The 24460-nt window shown below is 33.4% G+C and overlaps 1 protein-coding gene across 2 annotated transcripts; it reads right to left on the reverse strand.

Annotated features, from left to right (window-relative positions):
- Positions 1-3191: 3191 nt before the first annotated feature.
- Positions 3192-20302, reverse strand: LOC128240809 (interferon-induced very large GTPase 1-like). 2 transcript variants are annotated; one of them, XM_052957702.1, is made up of 7 exons: positions 20182-20302; positions 16493-16693; positions 15897-16097; positions 14714-14886; positions 13609-13717; positions 12314-12586; positions 3192-10064 (listed from the first exon to the last, which is right to left on the reverse strand). In XM_052957702.1, the coding sequence occupies exons 2-7, from the start codon at positions 16683-16685 to the stop codon at positions 5284-5286; spliced, it is 5730 nt and encodes a 1909-aa protein (XP_052813662.1). In that variant the 5' UTR covers positions 16686-16693; positions 20182-20302; the 3' UTR covers positions 3192-5283. The 2 variants fall into 2 exon arrangements, with proteins under 2 accessions (XP_052813662.1, XP_052813661.1); XM_052957701.1 differs by having other exon boundaries at positions 15897-16106.
- Between the last annotated feature and the right edge of the window lie 4158 nt (positions 20303-24460).

Here is a 24460-nt window from a genome sequence, read left to right on the forward strand (position 1 = left end):
CTTTGGCAGTATTTTGACCCTTATAGAATTACAATCCCACTCCTCTATCATAATGTTATAGAAAAAGTGTCCCCGGGTCATTATATATCAACTCCCGGGTCATACTATTAAGACACTCGTACGAGAAGAAAGTGATACCGAGCTTTTGTTTTTTTGGGGGGTCGATATTTCTTGTAAAGGTTCAATTAACTTCGTCTTGTATGCTAATCATTTCATGGCTATAAGTTGTTGTGTTGACTGAAAAACACACATTTGATTTCCGCCCCTTTATGAACACGGCGAAGGTTAATTATGCCCGACCCGAATATGTGTCATTGAATGTCCTCCAGGATTGAAAGTGTGTGTTAAGCGTTTTTACTACTGAAACTGACAATCGTTTAAAACAAATACTCTACATACAAGTTAATACGGTTAACATTATTTCATAGTTGATAATTTGTCATCGCGTAAATAATTTGTCCTTTAATGATGGGATATTGATATTTAAGGCATGAATACCATTTGCATCATTCAACTCTTGAAGCCTTCATGTCTACTTTTATCGCAAACTGGTGTACATATTTTGCCCATGCCACACAGTGCATTACTTTTTTTGTTGTTTCTTACTGTAACACGCTCATTTAGGTTGAACAGCAGTTTTAGGATAACATTTTCGGAATATTTATTTTGCAATTGAACAAGAATACTCTCTGTCGCTATTCTAATACGTCTATCGGAGTAACGTCAGATGAGCCGTGTTGATTGGATCTTTGAAGAACAACAAACAATGGTAGTAGGAAACATTTGAAATGTGGTACCTGTCAAGTGGGGATCTCAATTGTGTCTTGTTTATTTTAGTGGTACTTAAGCTCTAAAAATTTAACTTTGCTAATATTTCAGTTGAAAGGCCACTTTTGAGCTAACATTTGGCAATCACTTGCTGTTTTCATTCGTGTCTTGTCCATAATTGGACTTCAAGGTAATTTCAAGTCATAGAACTTTGTCACGTATGCTTGATAAGCCTTTCCGATGATAATGGCTCAAGTCAAGTCCATAACTTAGTCATTCTGGTCAAAGTAATTATTTTGAAAAGGGATAATGTGTTGGCATGCACTTGCTGTGCTCTTGTTTAAGTTGCTAAATTACATTCTCGTACACCAGAGTGATGATTCTATGCGAACACAGATTTATCATGATCATACCTCTGATGAACAGGACTGTTTAACTAATGCTTGAAGATGAAAAACTCTATAGAAATGTTTCAAGCGTGCCAAAGCAAGTTGCTTTAGGATTTTAGTGTGCAGAATCCGACATTAATGTGTCACGTATGCATGTAATTAGGAATATAAACATTGTATAAGAAGCAGTTGCTCTTATTTGTTGACAGGTCTGGATGCTACCATATGTATTTGGGACATTTCTAACGGGAATATGTTGGCACAAATGAGAGACCATTCTAACACGGTGTATTCCCTGTGTTTTAGTAGATGTGGTTTTGTACTAGCTTCAGGTAAGCATCCTTCATGTATAGGGCATTTCTAACGGGATTTATGCCAGCCAATATGAGAGGCCATACCAACGCGGTGTACACCTTGTGCTTAAGTAAATGTGATTTAGTTCTAGCTTCAGGTAAACTTCCGTTATGTACGAAACACTTCTATTGGGATTTATGCCAGCCCAAAATGAGAGACCATACTAACGCTGTGTATTCGCTGTGTTTAAGTAGATGTGGTTTAGTTCTAACTTTAGGTAAGCTTTAAACATGGGATATAGCTAGTACAAACATGTAAGCCTGAATGAAAGACTTTTCAAATACATTAAGCTAATTTGGCTCTGCAATTGCATCAAGTAAGAATTCTTTATTAATGGGATATTTCTTAGGTTAAATATTAACCATATTAACACGTTGTTTAGAAGCATGTGGTTCAGTTCTGATTTCAAGTAAGCATCTAGTATATACAGAACATTTCTAATAGAAATTAGAAACATTGTATCCAATGTGCTTTAGCAGATGAGATATAGTTCTGGCTTAATGGTAAGCTTCCATTATATACAAAACCTTTCTAATGGGATTTAGAAACATTGTATCCACCATGATCTAGCAGATGTTGTTATGCAGTGACTTCAGGTAAGCTTTATATAGGCTTTGTCCATCCTATAAAACTATGGAAAAACATGATACAATATTATTGCTTTTACAACATTTTTTTTTTAAATTCTATTTTTTATTGATAATGAGTTGCTTGAAAAAGAACTTTAGTTGGAAATCAATTTTGACTAATACATTTTCCAGGGGGTCTTGATAACACTGTAAAACTGTGGGACGTCACAAAAGTCATCAAGGAAACAGATAAGGACATGGATGCCAGCATACCTAGTTCATTGTCTGTGTGAAAATACTTAATAAATAGACATTAACATATAATTATAATTATTATTATCTTGTAAAACTCTTTCTTTTATATGGAAATCTCATGTTTGGTTATATTCAAAGCAGTCTGGTTTTCAAAAGTTCTAGTGCCTCGAGATTTATCGCCATAAAATTTAAAGATTATTACCTTTAATCAGGTATTGTCCAATAAATTTCCTTAAATATCTTTAAATGCCATTGTCTAATCATGACCAAATTTGATCAGATTGTGTCTATGCATAATGTCATGGACAACTTTAATAACCAGTGATATTACTAGACTCACTCGAGAGTAATCAGCCTTTAACTTTAAAACATATCTAAAGTGGGTCTTGTCGGTCAATAACTTCAGAAGCTTTAGTCCGATCATCAACAAATTTAGACAATATGTGTGTGGGCAGAATATCCTGGTCATATTCGATAATTAGCCATATCGTCTAAGTCACTCAAGAGTTATGATAATCAAATTAGCAAAAGCTGTACTTACAGTGTCAATTCTCTAAATTTTGCCTACATACAACCATGTGGAAAACATTCATTTGGACAGCTGTAACTTCTGAAGATTATGTATTCGTATATGTTTTGCAAGTCTTATAAATTATATTTGGATATAAATAGATGAAATTATATGTATGTTTTCTTTTTCCAAATGCAAACATACTACTAGTACAAAGCTTTAAGTGCCTCTATGTATTTCCTCTCAATAAGAAGGATATTTAATGGGTTCTACATGTGTGCTACGCTCAGTTAGATTTTTGGTCTGGCTTGTTTCTGGTCAATTGAAGAAGGTAACACATTTGAATCAGAATTGTTATTGATTCATAGCACAAATTATTCTGTATAAGTAAGCAACACAACAATAATAAAAATGTTTAGTTTCAAAAAGGAAAAAAAAAACAGGATACATATTCAAACATGTAATCAATGATTGCGTGCGACCATGGTAAAATTAATTTGCAATTATAAAATCTACATGCATTAAACTTTGCATTTTTCCAAATGTTTTTGTCACGTTTTTGTCATATTAAGCGGGATTTTCTCAAAACTTGCACCGCTGTCAATTCTACAACCATTTCAAATTGATATATGTTATTTATTTGTTGTATCAATATTGTTTCGACTGATTTTATACATTTTGTACAATATTCTTTTCCCAATTTTACAAAGCATTGCAATCAAAACTTACAACAGTCTAATGCATCAGAACCCAACATGCACTCAGCGAAATACACACCCTTACAACAATAACAACATATTGAAATATCAGTATTATTTACGAAATCTTAACCACATAATCAGTAAGAGCAGTGTTATTACATGTTTAATTGTTACCATCGCAAACAATCTAACAACAGAAAAAAACATATTTGTACACAACAACGTAAATGTCTATAAGAAAAAGAGGTGTGAGCCTAATATACCTTAAGGAAGCTTAATCATCAATGAGTGATGATAATGATCAATACCCATCCACCCCGTCCAAAAACAACACAGAAAAACACAAAAAACAGTAATCATGTTTCGGTTGCAAGTCTGTTTTCTCTGATACGAAAACCTTCGAAGCAGTTACTTCTAACAAATTATTTTCTGTGATCCTTTAAACATTTCATGCATATTAAAAAAGTACTTTTATATTAATGACAATAGAAAACCACAGCACTTCATACAATCAAAACATTATTATTCGTGAATCTATAACAGATGAGAAAATGTTATGAGGATTTGAAAACATTCTTAATCGAGCTTATTAAAGGAAAACCAGTACAATGCAAAAAGTGTTTCAAAAAAGTATTCTCCTTTAATTAAAGAGACGTAGCAGCAGAAAGTTCTCATACTTTGTTATATGCCTTGTATAGCCTTGCAAAATATGACTTTCTTAGATTGTGTACACTGTATTTTCATGACCTAAAACAGAACAATAATACAACGGCATTTTGAATATGCATGGAACAAAAAGATACCCCTATACATATATTTGAATACCGCATTCAGTGTTGTTACATGCACTTTTATATGCGTATAAAGAAATTTCATATCATGACTTACCTAATTTTATATAAAGATACTAAACTGAGTTGACATATTGATAATATATTATTGCTCGACATTTAAAAATTACGACAATTAAGATATTACTTATTAATAACGGTTTGAAGTCCTTAAAATAACCATTTCGAAGTTTAAATATATATATATATATATATACAAATTAAACCAAAGGACAACAAAAAGGGTAAAGGAGGTAAAAAAAATAACTGACCATAGGATTCGAGTTCATGGCCTGGATTTAAAAGTCAAATGCTGCTCGTCAGCCGAAGTGCTTTAGTGTAAAAGGTTTTAAATAATACAATATATATACTTATAGTTGAAGCCGTCTACATTACAACTAAAGTTTGCAACCATATTTTGACATATTCATACAAATATAGCCTTGTCATAACACGCTTTCAGTAAATAAAATAGGTCAATTTTGAAATAAAAAGTGATTATTCTGAACGCTAACTGTGTATTTTACAAAATTACACGGTCTCTCTTACGTTTGAATATAACTTGTATTGTTCTGTTTTGATAATAGTGTGCATATTGATTTAAGCTGAATAAGAAAAATACACTGTTGCCTTGTATAGTTATTTTACAATACAATACTTCAAAAGGTCACACATCACGGATCAAAACACGAGTTAAACACGACTACCTTTATCTATTAACGTAAGCCCAACTTTGCAACTAAACCATTCACAGAAATTACCAGTGTTCTTGTAAATTATATGATACTTGATATATTTCCGTTACAATATTGATTTCATCTGCTTATTTTTTCAGCATGTTTATGTTTCTTTCTTACATCACTGGACTATGCATGTAGAAAGAAAGTCGTCGGATCGTGTCAAGACTTAAGTTTCATATAAACTTGCTATTGCTTTTTCCTTTGATATTCTCTTCCATCGTTCTGGAATATTTTCACATTTGCCAACGAGCTTGCCACAAATCTTGTCGTAATAAGAAACAGAAAACCACGCCCAAAACCTTGAACACTCTTGTGTATCTTTCGAAATTCTTATGTCCCAATCTTTAAAGATTTCAGAGAAGTTATTGTAAAGGTGAAACTCACCAGACTGAATTCCTAAAAATGAAAACATAATCGCAAATATATCTGGTAATTTACTTTTTGTGCAACCACATTTCCCATTAATATCAGAACAGCGATAAGCACTTGTTCTTAAAGCTACTTCGTAATTACAAACTTCAAAACAATTTTTGTTGAATTTGTCATGAACGCCTTTAAAACTTGGAGGTTTGTGTTGTAGGCATTCGTGTTTTGAATCAGGTGTGTGATCCTTGCCTTTAATACAGGGTTCGCGGCAAAACGGACACAATTCATGACAGCCCCAAATATCATCGAACATGTTACGGAAATCATAAGAATCAGTAAAATCATTCTTTGTAACATATATTTTCAGTTCATCTTTCAAGGAATTTAACATTTTTTTTAATTGTCTTTCTTCCAATACTGCTGTGGCAAAATGCACTGCAGGCTTGAACTTGTTTTTGTTCAGAAATCCTGGGAATCGTTTTGGGTCAATTGGAATATGTTTGAATTTCTTTTCAAAATGTTCTAACCACTCATTAGTCGTTAGTTCATTATGTTGCTTGCATTGTTTCTCGCATTGTTTAAGTGCATTTTTTATATCTTTTTCAATATCTGTTAAATGACATTTCAATTCGTCTTCTAGTATTTGGTCAAATAAGCCTAAACATTTACGCTTAAACCATTCTAAGGCGAATTGCTTCGGATCCCGGGTATATTCAAAAACCTCACTAGGATCTGTAGCAATATTTTCACACACGCTAGCAATGAGCTTTCGTTTCGCATTTGGTATTTTGAGTAGAAGCCTTTTGCATAGCGACGTTGGTAATTTTGAAAGTATAACTCCTTTAAGACAGTTTTCGAGTTCAAAAAAAAATAATATGCACGCTGCGCTTTTTTCATTTCTATCCTCAAGGTCTTCTTCAAAGATTGCATACATTTCGTGTTTACATTTCTTAAGTTGGTATGTTACACCTGTATTTAAATCATAGTTTACATTATGATGTAAAAATTCCACTGAAGCTATATGAAACCCATCCGCCAACAGTTTTGATGAAAAACTCGGTTTAGCGTATATTCCAATTTCTTTTAAATCTTTTACATGTTTGTCATGACACTGTTTAAAGCTTTCAGCAAAGCCTACTACATCGCTTTTTAAAAGAAGCCGCCTTTTAGTTTTGTAATTAGAAATCAGGCTTTCAAATTCCCCAACTATCCTCCTCAACCACGGATAAACCATGTCATGAACAAAATCTCTCCCAAATAATAATTTATTGCAATAGTTCGTCTTTGAGAGGTTAAAATCGTGTTTAGTTATACCATCTGTACCAGATAGACGTTCATAAAAACGTTCTTGTCTATCTTTCCTCTGGTGGAAAACATTAGGGGTAGCGGAACATGTCTGACTAAACTGTCCAGCAAAATCGTTGTACAAACAATCATCTTTAATAGAGAAAGTCTTTGCTTTAATTTCATTCTCAAAGTCACTCCATATTTTATCGAACTCAGCCTTTTTATCGTCTTTACTTTTTGGGGATGAAACTATCTCAGCAGTTTTTTCCCTTAGTTTAGCTCTTCTAGATGAATTTATTGTAGATGTTTCCATTTTCACCAACTGTTCATCAAAATACCTTTTTGTTTCATTTTCTGTGCGTCTGTTCAATTCCTGGAACTCGTTTTCGAATCTTTGTACATACAATGAGCCCAAGTTGGCCATTTGCTGTTCTTCCAAAAACTTACTGAATTCTTTTTTCATTCCAGCTGTATTCCTCGAGATGAAAGCTTTAATCAAAGAAACTACTTCTTGTCTGTTCTTTTTTAATTCGTTTTCATTCTGACAGTCAGACATATATATGAAGCATTGATTTGCATGTTCGTCTCTCACCAGAAAGCCAATGTTTCTGACTAAGCGTTTGAAATGGTCTTCTGTTTGAAAATATGCTTTCATTTCTATGCTACTTCGAAAGGTGAATATAAATTTTTCCGAATTTATACCATCCCAGACGTCAAACGCAAGCTGAGATAAATCAGAGAATGATTTAAAACCATGACCGGTTAAATGTGTCATAACTTTATCTTTTATTTCCAATATACTCTTACTGTACTCAGGGCTAATTCGCCTCAAAAAATGACCACCTTGCCATAAATTTTGAACAGGGTGTACATCCTTTCCTGCGTCAAACTTAAGGACATGTTTAGCATTATGAATATCTGGAATCCCTTCAGATTCAACTGCCGCTTGGGCCACTAAATCTAATGTTGAGTCAAAATCCCTATACACTTCTTTCATATAAACATCTGTAAAACTAACTGTTACGTTGTGATGAATAAAGAAACATTTATGGCCTAGAGCGATGCGACTTTGTGACGATTTTATTTTGATAAGAGCGTGGATAACAACTTGCAGAATGTCTTTCATATCTGCTAATTTTTCACCCATAACGTTGATTATTGACAAGTTTCCTAATCCAGTAACAAATGTAGCAAGTTCATTATCAAGAGAAGTAGGCCTCCAGACATCGGATAACAACGGTGACCTAAGGCCTTCTGAGTCTATGATCATAACGTAATTCGACTTTTCATTGTCTGAGTTGCGTTGCCCCACAGGAAGCAACCTTGCTTGTATTCCTGTGGTACAGCGACCCGACCTTACAGCAAACTGCACTCCAAACATTGTATTTAAAACAGTAGACTTACCAGAGCTTTGTAGCCCTAAGACGGAGATAGTTTTTATTTTATACACAGACAGCCTTCCGTCTAGTGATTTAAAAATATTTTGCAACCATCTTCGTGGCATGAAAAAGGACTCCGTCATTAGTTCAACTGTCTCGCCCTCAATGATTAAATTTGAAAATGTGCCCACACAGTCGTTTACACTCGGCAAGCAATAAGTCTTAGGGTCTTCTTCTAATTCAATGATAGAATCATAAATGTGACTCATTTCACGAAAAAGATGCTCAACTGTAAGAGATGAAAGCTTTATGATCCCATCTAATTCTGAGAAGCGAACTTTATTTTCCTTATCCGATGTTTCGCTTGTATGATCGTTCTTGCTTTCAGCAATCATGTCTAATAATTTTACTTTGTCCTTGGCCTTTTGGCATAAGAAATGAGATAACTTTTGTTCAATAAGAATTCTAAGCCACCCAATGAAGTACTTTTGCCTCATGTTTAGTGGTCGTGTATTTACAAGATATTTTGCTAGAAGTCGGACGGAGTTTGAAATATTTGAAAAGCATTCTTTCCGAATGTTATAAATATCGTTGTTATGCTTTTCTCTTTCATTTCGATCTTCTGCCTGGTTCTGTAATCTCAACGTTTTAATCAATTGTGGAGAATCAAAATATGACACTGGTGTTAAAATACTAATGCAGTTTTGAAAGCTGTTTTTGTCATTTGTTTGTACAATTTCAGTCGTCATCTCTGACATCACACATTTTGCTAATTCCTTTCCTAAACTTAAGTCTTCGTTTTCTTCCTCTTCTAATACGTGACCATTGTTTTCGTTAAATTTGTTGATCCTCTCTTCTAACATCAGAACAGCCTGACACGTTTTCAAATGTTCTGCTATGTTACTCAACATGTTTTTCAACAGTTTTTCAGTTTCCTTTTCTGTTCCCTTTTCATGTGACGAAATAACTTTAAATTTATCTTTGTGATTATTGCGTAACTTTTTTATTTTGTCTTGTATACTGATTTTAGTTTCTTTCCCGATATCATTGTGTTCAGAAAACAATATTACGCATTTTGGTATTTCAATGAGCAGTTTGCTATAATTATCAAAATTGCTCACCATTTCGTTAAGCTCAATGATAACAGCAAATAAATCTGTTGTTTTAATTAAACATTTCCAAATATCAGTTTGGAAATTGAATTCTTCCGCAAAGTCGCTTCTGACATTTAAATATGTTCTTATCAGTTTGTTTTCATTTGCAGGAGTATCCCAAAATATCTCGACGACTCTTTTAAAAAGAACGCGACTTAACAGGCCTGACTTGCATTCTTTGTTGAAAAAGATTGAGAATGCGTCATTCCTATTTTGGATCAAGCGATTAAGAAACGTTGATTTTGAAAATTGAGGCCTACCAAGGCGAACAAAAGTTATAACATTGGTTTTCATGGTCAAAGCGCAACGCTCTAAATTACCATCTGAAATCGGAAACTGTTGTAAAGGCCATAACGAAACTCGAAGCGCATTCGTTTTAACTGAATGGTACAAAAAGGGCATGGCAAGTTTGCACAGATACATCTTCTTAAAGAGTGCTTGTTTCAAAGGTCCATCGCATGAATGAAATGTGGCCAAAAATATGTCCATGGCACTAAGTTCAGTTACCGTTTGGGAGCCATGTTCACTATTCTCTTCAAGCCAATCACCCATATCATCCTGCTGTGTGTCAGGTACGTTATCTCTGCCTTCCCAATTGCCGTGAAGAAGTTCGTGAAGAAGTGCCCACGGCGTTTCTGATAATCCCCTGTCAGATTTCGGACTTTTGGACTTCGAAATGTCTATAGCCAGTGCTTCGTTCAGCGTAATTTTTTGACGAAGTCTTTCAGTCAGACTGAGCTCCTCGAAAACTGCTTTCACTTCTGCAGTGAAAGAAAAATGTTATAACTATGTATTATTTTATTGTTGTTCCATTCACCCATGCTTATCAACATTTAAAAAGCTTTCAATATGTATGTGATATCCAAATGTATAGCGCCGGTATTCCTTGTGCATGCTGTCCGTGTTCCCTTGTCCGCATCCGTAGTTCGCATACATGTTAAAACCGAACCAGTAACATAGTGATCAGTCTATTCCATGTGTCCTTATGCGCATACGCATCCGTAAAGAATCGGTCTGTGAGAGATAGATAAATACTATATATATATATATATATATATATATATATATATATATATATATATATATATATATATATATATATATATATATATATATATATATATATATATATATATATATATATATAGTATTTATGCACTGTGCTGTTTGTGGAGTTGTGTGCTGTTTTATGTTTCTTGTTTGTGAATTTGTGTTCTATGTCTTTGGCGTTGCCTATATATATAGTTATATATATACATACTATATATATATTTATGGCTTATAAGAATTGTTGGGATAAGAGTGAGGTTTGTGCACGGTCAGTAAAATGTAAATTTACTGGGAGTTTAAACCAGTTTATGTGCACAAACCTCACTCTTATCCCAACAATTCTTATAAGCCATAAATACTCGTTCAATATTTAATAGTACAAACAGGCTATTCGTGGATTCCCAAGTACTGCGTTTGAGGGCGAGTGGATGAGACTGCTATAACAGGTATTGTCCAGCTCAACAACGTAATAAGCATCAAAGGATAGTGTGAAACCTATAATTATGTGACGACGTATCTTTGGATTGATTTGTGGGGTCAAGTTCAAAGTCGCTGAAACGAACAGTAAAACACGTCATTGAAAAGTGGTTTCATCACAATTACCTAAGTTAGCATAAATGGATAGTGACGATACTTGGTGTTTTAGGTAGCAATGTAAATACGTATCATGGGATTGTTGGGTTAATTTCATGGTCGCTATAACTTAAATTGAAAATATTGTTTCTGCATAAGATCGCGAATTCTTTGCTGATCAAGCGAGTTGTATAACAGTTTGGATCATTATGATCAAGGCAAAAATATTGATTCCGCTGAATAACTATTGCAATAATTGGCGTTTAGTGATGAAACTTGTATGTGAAGAGGTTGCTTTAGGTCGCTTTTTCGGTCGGTGTGGTTAACGTCGCTGGTACCACAACTAGAAAAAATGGACTCTATTCAATAAGTTAAGATAGGAATAACTTAAATTGTTGACACTTTGTATATATAGAGCAAGGTAATGTTAACATACATTATGATTGTATTTGGTATCAGTAGGATCAAGGTCAAGGTGACTATAAATTAAAAAAGAAAATTAATATCAGCTAAATCATTTTTGTTAGAGATGAAACGTATTGTGTAGGACGCTTACGTAAAGACAAACCCTGGGATTGCTTTGGAACAGTAGGTTTAAGGTCTCTGTTAGAAGTTGACAAATTATTTATAACTTTAGATAAAATTGATGAATAGTGATGATTTTTTTCTTGTAGGCACACCTTTAGATTACTATTGATCAACGTCAAGTTAGTAGTTAAACAAAGTCCATTACGGTTTATTCATAATAATTTCAATTAGAACAGATTGAGAGCGATTTAACTTGTTTTGCCGAAGGTTATATGTAGGCTTTATGTAGACATATCTAATAATAGCTTTTGGAGTCAGTATTATGAACGTAAAGGTAGCTGTTTACAAAGCTTAAACCATGCTTTCTCTTTGCAATAAATCATGGCTATGGAACCTAGTATATAACAAATTAGTACGGGGTTGTACTTTTGGATTACGTCTGGGGTCTTTGGGATAAAGGTCAGGCTCATTAATAATAAAAATATGAAAAAAGTTTCATAACATTATAGTTCATTACATAATACAGATATATGCAACAGATATTAAGCATGCTCGTGTGAAACATATCCTGGGTTTGATGTAATTTGCATTAAATATGAACTCAGTTTTAAATAAATTGTTTTTTTTGCTATGAGGTGCAGTTGTTCAACAAGCTGTATATATTATTTGAGGTTAGAAGGTGACGATCTGTATATTAATTCTCAAAACAAAATATTGCACACATTAAACGCCTGGCTTCTTCATATAGCGGCGTTGCTACTTTGTTCCTTTTTTACTTGAATGAATTTTTCATTTGTTGATACCAATATATTATATTTTCGTTAGTAGAATCAATCCACCATAATTAAAAGCATCTAACCTGCACTAATGGAACTGTGTCTTGCTCTCCCAGTTAATTTAACGTTGGCTTCTTCAGCAATTGCAACATCCGTTGTTATGAAAATGGAGATGTCAAACCACGGAGGCTGTGTATTTGATTGCACCATGTATGCCAAACAATGGTGTATATCAAATAAAATCTTCTCATCCTCGCCGACAATTTGAATCTCTCGTAATGTTCCTTTCGTCTCTTTGCGAAATTCAAGGATTCCAAATCCAATATAAACTTCCGACAATTCTTGACAACTGTTACCTATTTGGAAAATATACTGAGTTAGATTTGTAAGATAATGACAAGTCCATGGATACTACAGGAGACTAAACTTTAAAGTAACAAACATCTAAGTTCAACAGACATTCAACGAGACAACAAACGGCACAAGGAAATTACGGGCGTCCAAATTAAGGATACCCTTCAAATAACGGATGGGTAAGTAATCATGCAAAACTATATTCCTTTGCCTCAAAGTAAACGATTTGTATGTCCATATTCAAATGCTCAATATCAAGATCATTCATTAAAAGCGTTGAGCAACATTGGTTCAGATTATACAGCTATATTTTCCTAATCCTTTATTTTCTTGCTCAGCGGACAAGCATTTCCGTTGAACTTGGCCGTTTCGAAACATTCCATTTGGCACCCCTTTTGCCAGATGAGTCAAGTGCAACAACGCCCAAAATTATTTACTACATAGTTGACGAAAATGGAATTATGACATTTCAATAGAGTGCCATTAAAAATATTTTGACACAAATCTTAATAATAATAAGAAAATTAATGTTTAAAAACACGACTTTTAGAGGAACTACTCGTCATGACCTCAGTAGACACCGTCAGTCACGTCTTTTCGTGAAATGTAAAAGCATGCGATTTATACGTTTTTGTCACAATTGAATAACTTAAGGCATGCAAGAAAAAAGACAATGATGTATTTCCTGTCTGGATCGGGGACTGTAAACACATGTTATGTATTATAAATCCGGACGGAAAAAAACATGATGAACATTATACGTAAGCAATGTATATACACATGATATGTAATTATGAACTATTTATTTTGCCAATCCTTGTATATAAGTTCTATAAACACAGAATACAGACAACTCGGTCATGGAATTAAACTCGTATAAAAAATAAACATATACTAAAATCTGAAGGCGGCTTGTAAGACATCAGAGTTAAATCTGTAATAAAGCAGGTCGCCTGGAAATCGTTTGAATAAATAATATGTTACAAAACATACGGTTTCATTCCGCGTAATAAAGTTATAGTACCTGCTACGATAGGTGAAAATGCAACTGTGGAAAAAGGGCTTTCTTCGCACTGCGTGAAACCTTGAACAAGGGCTTTCTTCAAATTATTTCCAAATGTTTCGACGTTGATCTGTACATATAATAATTGTACATTTTGTCATCATACGAAATTCAACAAAAAGAATACAAGCCATAATACTTCAATATCTATAATATATTTACGTACATTCATTTTTTACAATCAGTGATGACAGCAGCGTATGACTCTTATTTAAAGTTATACATAAAAAAGGTTACACGAGTATTAACTAAATAGCTGGATAATTATCGCGAAATCAAAGAGATTAACACGAAACATTTTACAAACGTTATTAGATAATTTTATGACAGTGTATTCCATCATAGTTGACTCATCGAAAAAGCGAGAAGAAAATGAAATTAGTTCACATCTCCTTTCAATAAATGAAGCCTTTCAGAAATATTTAAATACAATTAGTTTAGGTAGTATGAATTGCGTTATTTGGATTACAACGAAAACTGTATTTTCAGTGAACTGCGACAAAGAGAACATTTTTACTTTAAATCTCAGTTTTCCTTGCAAAATACCATTTTGGAAGCGTTAGCGGTATTTGTCAAAGTTTCTTCTAAGGTAACAGAGGCATTGCGTTAATGAACAGTTTGTTACAATTTATTCATTGCTCAGTGTTGGTATAATCTCAAAACAAAAATCATAGTCAATCGGTCTCCTTGTGTTACATGACTTCTATTTCGTTTATTAGACGAGCTGACTTAGTGAATTTAGTTATCAACCTCTGACTTCTTCAAAATTGCTATATTCTTAACTTTAACAATACGCTATGCGTATCCCATTGACGTTCCTCCATAACATTAATTTAATCTGTCATTCGATATGCAACTAGAAGATGTTGTTACATTCAACGATTTGTTTCAGATATTGGGGCGAACGAGCAAAACACCAAGTAAACAAAGTCATTGCATATTGGTCGTTGAAATCGGACAAAAAAAACCCACTTTTGCTCTCAGTCGGTGATTTGTATTTCTGTCTTACATGGAAACAAAGAAATATCACATATTTCTTATAATGTTTCTTATAGGCTATACTCACCGCCGAATATGGTTTATACTCATCCCAAACCGGAAAAGGGACCCTTAAAACCTCTTGATTTTGCAGTACAAAACCATAATCCACCAACAAGCACGCGTTCCGTACTTTATGTAACTTGCCACACTTTACTGTCAGTTTTATCTTGTCTGTAAGACCGATAACCATAGGAAATTCTGAAATGTTTAATTAACGCACATTCATTGAAGCTTCTTTATCAAAAACACATATTGACACATTGTCTTCTTAACATGAAAAAAACATTCCCGGACCTGAATTAACCGGTTAAGTGGTCTCTCTATCTGGCACGTTATTTCCTCTGAAAAGGACATATGCCTGACTTCGAGTTGGTTCCCCAATGGCAGTAAATGCGCAGCGAAGCAACAGAGATAAAAATATAACAGTTTGTAAACGTGCAGTTTTGTTGATTTATATGAGCTAACATCTGTCTCCACACTAGAGCTAAGTCACATTAGAAAACATCAACTGTTTTAAAATTCACACCGCTCTCTAGCGGTATTGTTATCATACTAGGCATATAAGATCACTTTTACTTTTACCATTTTTATATGGAAAACATAACTACCTTCAAAAAGTATATATAGTTCCGATAAAAAGGAACAATGAAAAAATTAAACAAACATGTTGTAAAGCGCTAATGTAGAAGTTCACTGTCGGTTACAAAAACAACAACAACAAAAACAATACAGCATTACACTAGTTAAATTCTGCGTTCAAGTGTAAAAATGCTTTGTTTTTAAGCATTCACAGTTCATAAAATTGACATTGCAATTCATTAAATATCTACATTACTGTTTGTCTACTAAATTGTATGCGAACGTTACGTAATGACGTCGTTGAAATTGTTCGCATTAATTTGATTTGAACGTAAAAAAATGCAAAATATTGAAAAATATCAAATTAATAATTTCAATGTTGAAACAGTGAAAGGTCAATTATATTTCACTGATAAATCTCGATAACTCATCGGAAAGCATATAGCAGATGAAATAATTGATGGAGTTGAGTTTTAATAAATTGTTTTGTTTCTATGGTCGCTTCCTGGCAATCGACGTCTCAAAGATACTTTGACTTTGAGCAAATTATTTCATAACAAGTATGTCAATGAATTAAAGAATTTATTATTAATCAACTTGTCAAGCCAATATAATAAGTATTAGTTTACCTGGTTTAGGTCCTGGGTTCGGTTCTATTCCCCCTTTGAGTAAGAGTAAACCGATAAATAGAACTGCCCCCGTTAACCCTGCAACTCTCTGTTTTAATACCAAACAGTTCCACAAAGGACCCAAAATGACAGGTATATATCGGACTGCATCTATACTTGGCAACTGCGACTCCAAATTCTGTTCTGCCTTCGTCTCATTAGCTATATCAACTATAAAGACGTTATTGCATATATATTAAATGTGCTCTGTCGCTTCCTTCTGTATCTTTCTTAACATTTAATTTTGTATACCTTACACTTAAATATACGGGTAGAAAATGCACATTTAATAAAACAAATCGTTTTTAATGAAATACACCTGGTGAAATTAACAAACCTGCAAACTTCCTTATCCTAGCAATATTTACACATATTTGTATTTATTTTTATTTGACCATCGATGTTCACTCCAAAAGCTTAGCAACACTGCTTGATAGTATTAAAATTTATTTACTGGTCCATCAGAACACGTGAATAATTAATTTTAATAATGTTTGAAGCAATGCACAGGGAATGCACAGGGAATATGCATACATACAGTGGATGCATAAACTCACCGGCATCTATAAGACTGAACTCGAAGGCGCCTGACCTCAGCACAAGGCACATAACAACCAAGAAGAGAGAAACCGTTGTGCTTTTCAAGAAAAGGCTGAAGTTGACTGATATTCTTGAAGTTACAACATCAGAGCCGAATGCAAACTTGTTCGTTCCTATTCGAGCTCGGTAGGTTTGTATATCAACACCCATGGTGAAATCTGAAAAAGATGAAGTAAATGTCCGTTTAGTTAACACCGTTTGTTCACTCATACCAATATTTACACTGAATAAGGTTATATCTGACGTCGCCAGTGAAATAAGTCATGTGGAGGGAATCCAAGCTTGTTGTATATATATATTTGGACAATGTTCATTTATTTTATGTTAACTTATTGCTATGGGTTTGCCTTTAATTCCTATCTATCTCTTGGTAAATGATTGTGTTTGTTGAAAACAGGAAAAACTCAAAAGGACTCGCTCAATATTGTGGATCTCATTGTTAAATTCACATTCCGATTAACAGATAATGGTGAAGCATTGTTCTTTAATATATTTTTCTTGCAGTGATATTGAAGGGCATATTTTATACCATTGCATTCATGTTGACCCTTAATCTGATAAGATTCTTTTTGCTCTCCCCCGCCCATATTTCTCCGTGTTGTATAATTATGTTTTTTTTTGTACTTCATAATACAACCAGTGATAGACTGAATGGCGTCAAAGATGAAATAATTGCAATGCTTTCCTGTTATAAAATCATTACCGCACAAAATTTTATGCGGATGAACTTGCTATGCATTTTCCAAATGGATCGATACCACAATCAGCTTAGGTGGATGTAAACGAACAATCAGCATATAAACGGCACTTTTATGGAAGAAGGAATACTTATTTCTTAAAATCAAAGGTTTCTTGAGTTGTGTTCTCAATACCATTGAAAAAACTCAGTCCTGGATTTAGGTTTCATTCCATCAGGATCGTAATATATGATTGAAGGCAAATGAGGGAGCATAAAATGCTGATTTTCTGATTTTCTTGATTTTCATGGAAGTAGTTTAAAAAGGGAAACTTGCATAGCCTCTGAAGTAATGAAGATTGAATGAGAAGCCTAATTTTCTCCACAATATAGCAATTTGTATGTTTATCGAAATTCCTTGTTTACATTGTATTTTAACGCGATCTGTCGATAAATGATACCGCCGGTGGTTGCATGATATCAATCGTAGTAAAGCGACCCTATTATAAATCATGTATCGCAGTCACAATAGGCACCGTGTCTTTAATGATCGCATAGTTGGTTTAGCGCAGGAGGTCACAGAAGTCTTTAATCAATTGTTGTAAATAGAGTAATATGTCGCACCCTTTGGTTAACGTGTGATCTTGTTACAGTACACGTAAGGCATGATTACTTGCGACAGCAAATCGTGAACCATCGATAAAGATCATGCAACAGGTCGCGGATTTTCGTCAGCAATATTCATTTGTATATCTGTTATTTTAAGGCTTACAACAAAACTAAGCTGCAAAATGTGATTTAATTTTATCATCTGTAAATAGGTACTTTTAAGATTATCTTGCAAGATCATGCTACCGCAGACATTTCGGCGATACCTCCAGCCTAGTCTCACGATTATAAACGTATATTTAGCATGAGCCATCTATCATTAAGACGCAAAGATGTAATCGTGCATTTGAGGTTTTAGCATAGTCATTATTTTATATTTTTATTTTTATTGATCAACTTTATAATATATTTGCATGGATTACATTTTTAATAACACGATAATGACGCTACTATTATAATATGATATATTAAAGGGAGGTTATCAAACAAATTCTGACTATGATTTAATAGCAATTTCATTAATTTGTTTCTTAAATTACATAATACCTTTATAAAATGCATTTGGTGAAAATAAACATTTTTAACCTTAAAATAGAACTTTAAGGTGGCCCTATTAAGTCAACGTTCGAGGGGACAGAATAGCCTTTTAAAAAAGAACATTGCAGTGAAAACTACGTGATTGAAAAGTACAAATTGACAGTGGTAAAAGACTGTTATAAACCTGTTCGTACTTCCATGAAATACACATGATGTATATCAGATGTCTTAGAAAAATTATTAAATCTTCGAAAGGTTTCCACTATTCAGTTATGTTTAGGCACTTATTTCCTAGATAATTAATACATTTGGGTGGTCAGAACGACACGCTTTGCTCAAGAGCATGTCTCAAAAAAAACTATCACTGAGTCTCTTATAATGTTTAACAAAACTGAAACTTTCCTTTCAAGAAAATCCACTGTTTTCAATATTCACAAGAAAATGGGGCCGTCAACACCAATTTTAACTAAGTGTACACCCATCTTCGCAGTAACAAATGAATTTTACTTTGGGTATCTAATGGCTGCAAATAAAATTGAATTTAATGCATCACGACACTTTCATTTAGAAATAATATTCTCTTTCACAAGTTTTGAGTGACCGTTTTGTTTTTACAGCAAGCATTGCTATTTTCAAAAGCTCATTAAAAATATATATGCTGACAAGGTCACTGTAATGGTTCCGCTGGAATTGAAGCTTTGAAATTTAGGGTCATGCTTTTGTCTTGTACCGCAGTGTAGAACATTGAAATATATATGCTCAACAGATTGTCAATGTAAAATAATGTAACGTTAAACCTTCAAGATCATTTGACGTTTAAATGAAAATCTTTGCAAACATTGCAGTTATCTTTGGCAGTGACTTTTAAGTTGTAAATATAATTGTTTTTTGTTGGTAATTTGCCTAAATATCACAACAAATATTCGACCTGTATGTCTACTTAAAGATCAGAGGCCTGTTTTATCATAATCAGAGGAGCGATTGTGTACCCAGATTAAAAACATTTTCAATTCAATGTATTATTGATAAACATTTCAGTACGGTAATTGATTCTAATGATAACTTGGAATGGTTAAATAGATTCTGCTAACCAAAACACCATCACAAAATATAAATAATTATAAATATCAGTAATTTCTAAAATCTGTTTTACTGCGGTAAGACTACAAGGTTTCAAGAAATGAACATGTACAATAATTAGATACATAAACTATTATTAATTAATTATGAAAAAGTACGCTTGTCGTTACCGCGAACTCCACATAATTGTTTTAACATCTTATATTGAGACTAGAGCTGTTTTTGCAGAACTTAAATGGTTGAAAATCCAGTTCATGTTCCAATTGTAGCCAAAGATGTTCCGATAATTGTTTGTATTAAATAAACTTAAGCATGTAATCAGTTTACGTATCAAAACGTTCTAAAACAAAATAATACAAACTCCATTATGCAACATGACTTCAAGCGCATATACTGTTTTATAATAAGTCGTAAAGAAAACATTAGTAATCAAATGAGAAAAACTTCAATGTCCTGCAATGTTTGTTGAAATATGTGTGTCGCTTACAATATTCATCCTAAATATCCGTCTACCTTAATTCCCTGATTAATGCAAATTCGGGAACCAACTATACACACTTTTCTTGTAACAAAAAGCAGTTCTACACATAAATAAGAGCTTTCTATTTTCTTTATAAGATAAATGTTTCATGAGTGAAACTTCTTATTTTTCAACAACAGTATTAAAGAACGTATTATCATTTTCCCCCTATTTTTCAACTAAATAAAACAACAACAAAAATGCATACGCTTTCCAAAAATTACCTTGTAGTATGCTGAACACAAAGTTTCTGTTATTTCCACTCAAATATGAAGACAACGCATGATCTAAATATCACAATACCTCTCCCGACAGGAGTCGGGCGGTCTTCATCCAAAAAATCCCCCTCTACACAACAGCTGTAAACACACAATGCCAAACGGCTAGTTGTTAGGCATTGCAACCAATGCCGCACATGCGCACTTGCAAATATATCATAAAAATAACGTATTGCGCAGCTATTTGTGCAGAAATAAAACGGATATGACCTAAATTTAAAATAAAGTCTTACATGTCAAGCTTAGATACAAGTATAATAGCTTAAAGATGCATGCTGTCACATCGGTAACATTAGTTAGATGTTCCGCATTTTACATATACATATTGTTCCAATTTCATTCTTCGAAATCATTTAATACTGTTAGTGCAACAAGAAAGGTTAAACAAGGGAATCTTGAAGATAATTACATGTTAAATAAACAATTTAACATGGTTTTAAGAGAATATAATATTTTAGATGATACCATGTATCGGTAGCAATGGCCTATCTTTAATTGTTTCGGACTCAATGGGTCTTAGTTTTCGATTTTCACTCGGAGCTCCGTCAATGAGTCACACGGGAATGGTAAATGCTTCGTGCATACATATAAGAATTTAAAATTGTCCTTACTTTCGTTACTAGAAAAGGGTTACATACCATATGTCAATTGTTTATTATTGCGGCGTTAAATATCTTATCTGTACCATAATAGTTCTTGTCAAAAAATAACCGATTACAGCTCTTGATTTCAAACAAAATTTTACTCGTAAATATAAGGGATTTTTATATGTATGCATTGTCTCTAGCGAACACAATTTCGAGTTCAAGTGGGGATACTTTAGAACTTTATTAGAAAAGCAGATCTAAAAGAATGTCGCATTGAAATGCTGAGTCGCTTAATTATGCTTTATCAGGCGATGACGAAGTGACCTAATTAACCTTTTTAGATTGATAATGCAATATTTGAAAAGGCGATAAATGCTTATTGCATTACCCTTATCCTCCCCAATGCACACACTAACAGATTGTTTTGATTCAAATGGATGTACTCACAACACTATCGTAATTTAATTGAAAACCAATCTGCATGACGTGACAAAGATGAATATGATAAAATAATAACTTTAGCAGTTTAATGGTCCTCGTTCATGATATGATCGATTGCACTTTGTAAGAAAAATATTTTCCTATCTAGTTTTGCAAATCGTAAAAAGTATTCAAACTACTTAGTTAATGACAGCCTTCATGAGTAGTTGATATCACAGGGGCAGGTGGCGTTGTTTTGACACACCCTTTGACCACGCCCCTTCACCCCCCCCGCATTTTTAAAAAAACAATCCCAGGCTTATAAATAATGATTAGGGAACTGTTACTTATGATAACTTACAAACAAAAATGTGAATTTTTATTATATTATCTTTGTTAAGGTTGACGACTTGCCCATGTATTTCCTCATATTTGCTGAGATGACCCTGCTCAAGAGGCCATAACTTTGTCAAATCGCAACCAAACTCTACACTTTTGGGCTTTCCTTGTAGAGTTAATACCAATCTTTAAGAAATTATACACTTTACTTGAAAATAAATGCGATTTCATACCCGAAATTCAAAAATACTCGACGAACCAACTACCCGCTAATTTCACCGAAATTCCAGACTAAAATGCATTATCCTTCTATTGTATCATCAATTCAACACTTGTGCCTAAGAGAAACCATATATCTATCACGATACATGTTTTGTTTTTTGACAAATTTATGGCCTCCTGAGCAGAGTCATTAATGTAAGTTATCATGAGTAACAGTTCCCCCATCATTTTTAATAAGCCTGGGATATTTTTTAAAGAAAATGGGGGAGGGCGTAGTCAAAGGGGTGTGTCAAAACAACGCACCCTCCCCCTATGGTTGATATTTGTAAATTTGGCGATTTTGAAAAACGTTACTTACGCGATTTTGATAAACAATAGAATGCCATATATTTATAACGAAGCGAACCCGGTTGGCTATAATACAATTAGTTTAACCCATATCATGTCGTTAATTTCTTATGTTTATTTTTAAGAACCCGCACAGTTTATTTCACCGCATGCGCTTTTGATTCAAACAATACATCCGAAATCAATGTTTTCAAAATTCATAGAAAGAAAACAACGGACAGTGAAAGAAACCGAAAAGAGAGCGGACAAATCAGTTTATAGTCATTTTTACTTAAGCATGCAGCGCGAACGACATTGGACAATATATTACACTACGTGTGCCTTTCCGGATAAAGACATTTCAAAAAATCTGAATTTAGTCTAAAATGGTACGTTTTGATGTAATGTATGAACTATTTGTTTACAATGTTGACATGAACTGTTGGATTTGATGTTTGTTTGTGTCATTAATATGTGTCATAATTTTTTGATTGTTTTGAATAACAAACATCGTACAATGGAAACTACAGGGACAATCCCAGTAGTCAAACATTAAAAAGAATCCTGTTTGGAGACAAATGCACGTTTTTTACGTCGAAAGAAATCCCAATCGACAGCGAACGAAAGACACAGTTTTATAAACATCGCATATTTAAATAGACAAAATTAAACACATCAAATAGAAAACTCACGCTTTTAAATAGCTTTACCGATAAATGATTGGATTGCCGCCATGTCTTAAATGGACTGACAGTTTAGCATCCATGCCATCCTCGGCATCCGGCAAAACATTCCAAGCTTTCATCTTTAGAGTCACATTTGCACTTAAATCAAATAATGTTTAACAAAAAACCTGGATCAGCGAATTGTGAGTATTTAACTTTAATCGGTAGAAGGCGTCCGCTCAAAAGTTCCAATCATTATTAAGTTGGATTGAATTTTCTCGGTGTTTTGAAGTATATTATTTAAAAATAAACACCATCTTCATACTTCCTGCTTAGAATTATATCTGAATGTTTCCAAGTTCAGTTATTTCTACGTAACTTTCTCTCTTGAAATTGGTATATTCACATATGATGCGGGAGTTGTACAAGCTATCACATCCGTTAAATGAAATATTCCATGCCCATTTAAGGTTTGTAACTCTTCGTATTTTGGTCTTTTTAAAGCTGCACTATCACAGATTGAACACTTTGACAACCTTTTTATTCTTTGTCTTGGAACAAGCCAATGTTTGCGAAAATGCATGGAGACCAGTTATATAAGACTGCTGACAAATATAGATCGCAGATTCTTATATTTAAGTTCAAAAAATGATGTTTAGTGCATTTTTCTCAAACCGTTAGTAATGGTTTAAGCCATAAAGCATTATTTTTCGAACGAAATATGAATATCTGCGATCTGATCTTTTGTCAGCAATCTTTAATCGTTGGTTTGCAGATATTTTAAGTGCTCTTTCAAACCGAAAATAGTTGAAAAACGGTATACCTCTGAAAGTGCAGCTTAAAGGGGGGTTTGGGACTCCAAAGAACAATAATAGAATGTGTTGTCAGGTTCGGAACTTGATTTTACATGTTGATTAATTTAAAAATGCCATAGAAAAGAAGGCATAAACATGCACAAAGTATACCTGTTACCGATGCCATCTACATACTGCTTAACGTTTTCAGAGAAAAGAGAAATTATTCATTATAAAACTGGCGATCATGTAACTTCTTGCAGACATTGTCTCTGTGAATTTTATTTTCCAGAACACCCGAATTGAAAACCTTCGTTAGCTTACGTTTCTTGTTTTCAAAAGCTTAATTCTTTACAGAAGTTATAATGGTATTTGCATTTAAAAGTCATTTAGTTCTATACATAAATAGTAGCTTCTTTGAAGATTTCATTACTTCACGGCTGAAATAGGTGGTTTGGAATTTAAAACTCTCTTCTTTTAAACGAGACGGCAAATAGTTCTGGCATAATGCATGAGTTTGAGTTAATTAATAACAAAGAACAGGCCATGAATATTTTTAAAAATTGTTGATTATGCATTCAAACGTCGTTGTTCCAGTTCTTGCGCTGTCAAAGCTGAATATTTTCAAATTGTAATACCATATTATATTTGTTGATGATGTGATAAATGATGTATTATTTCTGAATGCAAGTTATCATTTCGAATGGTTCTTTCAAAGTACGTTTTTATTAGTAATGTTTGCTTTAAATCGTGTGAATTAATTTTTGGTATTTAATATAAAAAAAGATCAGTAAAATTTGAATTTAGCCAAATAATTTCGTGACTGGCACCTATACTTTTTGTTTAAAATCGTTTAAAATAAGCGTTGAAC

The sequence above is a fragment of the Mya arenaria genome, chromosome 7 (genome assembly GCF_026914265.1).
Source record: "Mya arenaria isolate MELC-2E11 chromosome 7, ASM2691426v1".
In the NCBI taxonomy this organism is placed as follows: domain Eukaryota; kingdom Metazoa; phylum Mollusca; class Bivalvia; order Myida; family Myidae; genus Mya; species Mya arenaria.

Excerpts from the sequence above, each read along its gene's own strand:
- LOC128240809 (XM_052957701.1), bottom strand. The coding sequence starts at position 16,685 with ATGGGTGTTGATATACAAACCTACCGAGCTCGAATAGGAACGAACAAG. Across the intron at positions 16,107-16,492 it reads GTTCAGTCTTATAGATGCCG|TTGATATAGCTAATGAGACG; the intron begins GTGAGTTTATGC and ends ACGTCTTTATAG. Across the intron at positions 12,587-13,608 it reads ATTTTCACCTATCGTAGCAG|GTAACAGTTGTCAAGAATTG; the intron begins GTACTATAACTT and ends TTTTCCAAATAG.